This window comes from Cyprinodon variegatus, unplaced genomic scaffold, assembly GCF_000732505.1.
Source record: "Cyprinodon variegatus isolate N-32 unplaced genomic scaffold, C_variegatus-1.0 Scaffold1326, whole genome shotgun sequence".
NCBI classification, from domain to species: domain Eukaryota; kingdom Metazoa; phylum Chordata; class Actinopteri; order Cyprinodontiformes; family Cyprinodontidae; genus Cyprinodon; species Cyprinodon variegatus.
Window position 1 is genome coordinate 71,622 of NW_015151779.1, and position 5,686 is coordinate 77,307.

The 5,686-nt window shown below is 36.7% G+C and overlaps 2 protein-coding genes across 4 annotated transcripts in view; one reads left to right on the plus strand and one right to left on the minus strand.

Moving 5' to 3' along the window:
* arhgap10 (Rho GTPase activating protein 10) overlaps positions 1–979 on the minus strand; it is a 63,961-nt gene extending 62,982 nt beyond the window's left edge. Inside the window, exon 1 of one of the 2 annotated variants that reach the window (XM_015402258.1) lies at positions 399–979. In XM_015402258.1, coding sequence (XP_015257744.1) covers positions 399–552 — 154 coding nt within the window. In that variant the 5' untranslated portion in view covers positions 553–979. The remainder of the gene's footprint in view (positions 1–398) is intronic. The other variant, XM_015402259.1, reaches the window with a different exon arrangement.
* Positions 980–2,675: 1,696 nt separating this feature from the next.
* The window catches only part of prmt9 (protein arginine methyltransferase 9), a 14,489-nt gene continuing 11,478 nt past the window's right edge, over positions 2,676–5,686 (plus strand). The window contains exons 1-2 of one of the 2 annotated variants that reach the window (XM_015402256.1): positions 2,676–3,132; positions 3,439–3,638. In XM_015402256.1, coding sequence (XP_015257742.1) covers positions 3,441–3,638 — 198 coding nt within the window. In that variant the 5' untranslated portion in view covers positions 2,676–3,132; positions 3,439–3,440. The remainder of the gene's footprint in view (positions 3,133–3,438; positions 3,639–5,686) is intronic. The other variant, XM_015402255.1, reaches the window with a different exon arrangement.

Sequence of the window (5,686 nt, forward strand, 5' to 3'; positions counted from 1 at the left end):
TTTTTCTTATTTCAAGTAACTGTCTCATTTTAGAGTGAAAATCTTATTCTTTTGGCATAATCATCTTATCAACCTACTCAAATTAATGATAAATACACTTAATTTGGGATATTTTTACTTATTTCTAGATCATTTTTGCAAAGTAAGCTCTTGTCGTTTGAATTTTTGATTTTCAAAGTATTTATTTCTTATAAAGTATTAACGGTGGACAAACAGTCTTATTGCTACAGAATAAATATTGACTCAAAAGGACAACGCCTTGATCTAATCTGATCAAAATGAGCGCAAAGATGTCCAAAAACGCCCACATACTGGATCATGTCAAAGTAAATCGGGACTGATGTTTGTAGAGCTTTAAAACTAGAAGCTTCCCAACTAAAGCGTGACTGTAGACCTACGTTTGGTGGCATTGATGAGGTTCTTTCCGTCCTTGTAGAGCTCTTTGATGAACCTGTTGGTTTTGTCCAGCTCTGCTTCCTGAGCCTTGATCTTCTCCCTGAAGTTGGGGCTGTCCAGATAGCACTCACTGAACTCCAGCGCCTGGAGCCCCATTGCTGGGACACGGCTGGGCGTCCACGCCACACGGGAAGGGAAACCGACCGAAAGCTGCTTCCACGCCGTGGGAGCGACACCAGAGACAGTTCCACTCACACCGCCGCTCTGTGGGCCGGAGCTTTCAGCTCAGAATGATGGACCATAGTTCCCACAGGTAGCAGCAGAAGCTAACATTTGTTAGCATTGTAGCTCCTGACGCGGCTGCATGGGTGGTGCTCCTCTCCACCGCTGTCACATTAATCCTCCTGCAGCTATCGGGTCAAAAAGAGGAGAAAAGAGGCGCTTTTTCAGTCACGAATTAATCAGACAAGAGTTAATAAAACTCCCCAATAGAACAGGAGCGGTGTCCACTTTTCCCTTTTTCCATTAAAGGACCTCCACCTAAAGTGACAGATTAAGAAAGTCTACTGACATCTGAGAGAGGAGAAAAGTTAAGAGGCGCGCCTCTTCACGGCCAGCCGGTGGTTGAGTCGGGGATTAGCGAGGGAGGAGTTAAGCTACTAAAACGTTTTTTTAGAGCCACACTGGCACCATTATCATGTAGAAAAGATTGGTCAGCAAACTCCAAATGTTATTAAATTTATTTCATTTATTTTGTTTTTACCGTTAATAATAATAAATATATGATTTTACTGACACGAATACTGAATATTACATTTAACTAATATTAATGTTTTTTTTTTTTTCTTTTATCTGAAATGTTTTGAAGTAAATGTGATCATAGGGACAAAACTGAATCTAAGAAATGTATATCAACATTTAAGAACAGGTACTGGAAAATTAATCTGAATCTTAACTTACCTCAGATAAAATCGTTGTGTGTTTGTGCGCGTGTGTACAGAATGACTGTTTATATGAATCACGTGATCGACGTGGGCATCTACTCAGTTTGACTTATTTTAAAATAATAGTAAACTCCGCCCTCAGGTACGGCGCCTTGCTGGCGGATTGATAAATGATGCGTGGCTTCTTTCAAAGAGTCTCTCTAAGTCCGTGATAGTGCAATCACACAACACCTTCGGTACGTCTCCTGACCATTCAGTGTTTCAGGTTTTTGTTTTTTGTCATTCCTTTAGCTCCATATTATGGAGCTAAATTGGGTACATAAAGTTTATTCAAAAGCATTTTAAACAGAAAACACTCATTTCAAACTGCATTATTTAGAAACTGAAAATAAAAGATTTGAAACAGGCAACAAAGGCTTAGAAATAGTTTTCATATTTTTTTTTTTTTTTACTTCTGTCCCCTCCATATTAAAATGTGGGATAAAGAGTGGCAACTTATTCCCTGCTGCTGCATTCAGGCAATGTGGGAAATAAAAACATATTTAAAACACAGTTGATATTCTATATTAATGGGACCGTTTTTGAATAATATACTGCTTCACTGATCTAAGCTGTTTAAGTCAGCACATGATACAAATTTTCAGTGGATAACTTTATGGTTTTGACGATTTTAATTGTTTTTTAATCTATTTTTTTTTCCAGTTTTAAAAAATTATTTCAGCTTCTTTCAGTTAAGTTGATATTTCAGTTTCAAAACCATAAGTTTTATGGCTCTAATTAAGCACCATATTCTTTCATTTAGTCACTCAAAGCACAGGTTAGAAATACACACCTTAATGTTGACCAGGAGAGTCAAGTAGTTTGACTTTATTTGATTAAACTTCCAGTTTAGGTTTAATTGTCATAGTAAAAAACGAAGAAAGGGATTAAATCAAGCACACTTAGGCTTTGCATTTTTTAGGCTACAAAACTTAGTAGTGTTTTTTCAGATTAACCTTGGATATCTAATATTTAAACCAACAAATAATTTAACAGTATAACTGCTCTCCAATTGGCTAACCAGAACTAAAACTGGTAGAAAAGTTTTTCACTTCTGCAGCTGGGATATTTAACCGGTATATTTCATGTTTCATATGCATTTATTTTTATATTTTTAATTATACTCGGGTTTAAATACATGTTTCAAAGGTGTCTCTATAATCATAATTTCTGTGTTATTAACAATGTAAATGCATGGGGGAAAAAAGGTAACCATCTTGATCAGTTGAACTCTTTGATTCTTTCCAACTGAAGGTTAGACAAACAGATACACCAAGAGTTTTTCATAGCTACGGTATATTTAATAATTTATCCACGGATAGAAATTAAACGTTTCTTTAGAAAAATACACTTTTAGTAGCGACTATATTCAGCTTCAAAGTAAATCCCCGTATCTGCCAGTGAGCGCGCGGAACGTTTAACTCTGGGACATGCTTCCTTCCGTGCTACTTTTACCGCGGACAGCGTCGCCGCTCAGCTGGATATACGTGAATGTGATTCATTACAAATAGAACCAGCCCGGTTTTTATCAAACCTCTCCCGTATTCGCAACCGGGAAGTGAGATGCCGCAGTGAGAACCGAGGCAGCGGCTTCATATCTGCTGGTTTTCGGGGCTGTTTTGGTTCCCAGTGAGGCTAACTGCTGATGGACGCCATGCTGGGGTTTGGTTGCTGCTAGCATCAATACATCAACTGCTTCTGGCTGCAGGTTTCTCAGACACAGCAGCCTGGAGCCAAACTCTGCTCACAGTAAGTGTTTCTAGAACCAGAATACTAGAAAAAAACAACCGGAAGTGCCATGATATTAATGAAAGGAGTTTGTATATGAGATTTCATAGTATTAAATTCCCTTTGCAACCTGAACTGAAACTGAATGAACCATTATAACAGATCAGTGCTCAAAAGATCAGTTTATATATAGTCAGTTAAAACAAGAAAATGAAATAAACATGTTGGTGCTTTATTGTTATTATAATAAACATTGTTGTCACTATTATGTATGAATGTAGCAGGTTCCATGAGTTGAAATGTTATATCATTAGTTTTGTTCTTCTGGTAGGGATGCCAAATACCAACGCAAAGCCCAAGCATGGGAGGAGGGCCCGGAGGAGGCGGAGAGGGGACCCTGGCAGAGAGCAGCTGGTGTCCAGCTCCCTGGAAAGCGCTCAGCAGTGTCTGCTCAACCAGGACTATGGAACAGCCTTTGTGCATTACCTCCTGGTCCTCCACCTGGCACCTGTGTTCAAGGACTTTGCACGGGTAATACTTGGTTATTAGAATTCAATTCAGTTTATTTCTATAGCGCCAATTCACAACAAATGTCTTCTCAAGGCACCAGATTATCCAGTCAAATTGATTCAAAGTTTTCTATTTAAAGAAAGCTAGTTGATTGCATCGACTCATTGACTCGGATGCAATCCCTCACACTAAGCATGCCTGTAGCGACAGTAGAGAGGAAAAACTCCCTTTATTATAACACTTTATCAGCAGTCTGGAAAGATTTTTCACTTAATGAATGTGGTGTTTTCTAAATATAATGCTTTGAACTCAAACAAAATAAAGTTTTGTTGTTTTTATTTTTGCTATTCTGTTTTATAGTAAAATAAGTCTAGAATGACGTAGCATCGCTAAAACCATCAGTACCAGTTCTTTTTTTTAAACTTTTTTTATGTAATTTAAATCAAATTTTAATCGTTTTTAGGTAACATTTATCAAGAATATATAAAAAAAAAGGAAGAGGTCAGACGGAAGAGAAGAATCTAAACAGTTTAGGGGGAAAGTGAGACACTTTGATAATAGAACAAGAGACATTTTACATTTAAAATAAGTGAATAAAATGCTTTGTCTTATTTCAAGTAATTTTCTTATTTTAAGAGTAAAAATCGTATTCCTTTGGCAAATTATCTTATCAACCTACTCAAATTAATGATAAATACACTTAATTTGGGACATTTTTACTTATTTGTAGATCATTTTTGCAGTATAAGCTCTTGTCCTGGATTCCATTAACACTATTGGCTTGAAATTTTGAGTTTCAAAGTATTTCACTGAGGGCCCTATAAAGGATTAACAGTGGAGAAACAGCCTTATTGCTACAGAATAAACATTGATTCAAAAGGACAACGCCTTGATCTAAGCTGATAAAAATTACTGCAAAGAAGTCAAAAACACCCACATATCGGATCATGTCAAAGTAAATCGGGACTGATGTTTGTAGAGCTTTAAAACTAGAAGCTTCCCAACTAAAGCATTACTGATAAAATCAAATTTTAACCGTTATTAGGTAACATTTATCAAGAATATAAAAAAAGGAAGAGGTCAGAAGGAAGAGAAGAATCTAATCAGAGCAGAATAAATACAGATGGCCAGGTTTCCTAAACCTGCTGGGATTAGAAAACCGTAACCAGAAACCGTGAATCGAACCGAACCGTGGATTTTGTGAATCGTTCCACCCCTAATATATATATATGTATGTATATATATATATGCCCCCAATTAGAGCCTGATTAATCTACATTGAGCCTGGTTCTCCATGAGGTTTCTTTCAGTTAAAAGGGAATTTTTCCTCTCCACTGTCGCTATAAGCTTTGTTTTTGTTTTTAAATTTGATGTGTTTTATTGCATGTAATGTATCTGAAATCTGTAGTTAGAATTTATCATCTAAACCCCTTCAGATGAGGGTCATCTGAAGGGGTTTAGATGATAAATCCCTTTAATTAAACAACCATTTTCTCTCCTTTATCATGTTGTGGGGGGTGGGGGTGGATTGATGTTTCATTTTATATAGCATCAAATAATAAAACATATCATTTCAAGGCATTTTACAGACATAAGTCAACCATCAGATGGTCAAATTGGTTCAAGTTTTCTGTCTAAGGAAAACCAGCTGATTGCATCGACGTATTGACTCTTCAGCAATCCCTCACACCAAGCATGCTTATAGCGACAGTGGAGAGGAAAAATTCCCTTTTAACTGAAAGAAACCTCATGGAGAACCAGGCTCAATGTAGATTAATCAGGCTCTAATTGGGGGCATATATATATACATACATATATATATATTAGGGGTGGAACGATTCACAAAATCCACGGTTCGGTTCGATTCACGGTTTCTGGTTACGGTTTTCGGTTCGATTCGATACATGTTGATTGTTACACCGAAATCCCATAAATGTGAATATGAAATTAATGAAAAAATGAAATGAAAAAAAAATTCCCCCAAAAATAATGGATTGTAATTATTTTAAATGATCCACAGAAACCCTGGATCATTTCCGTATGTTTTGCTGCTTTGAATTTAATCATCT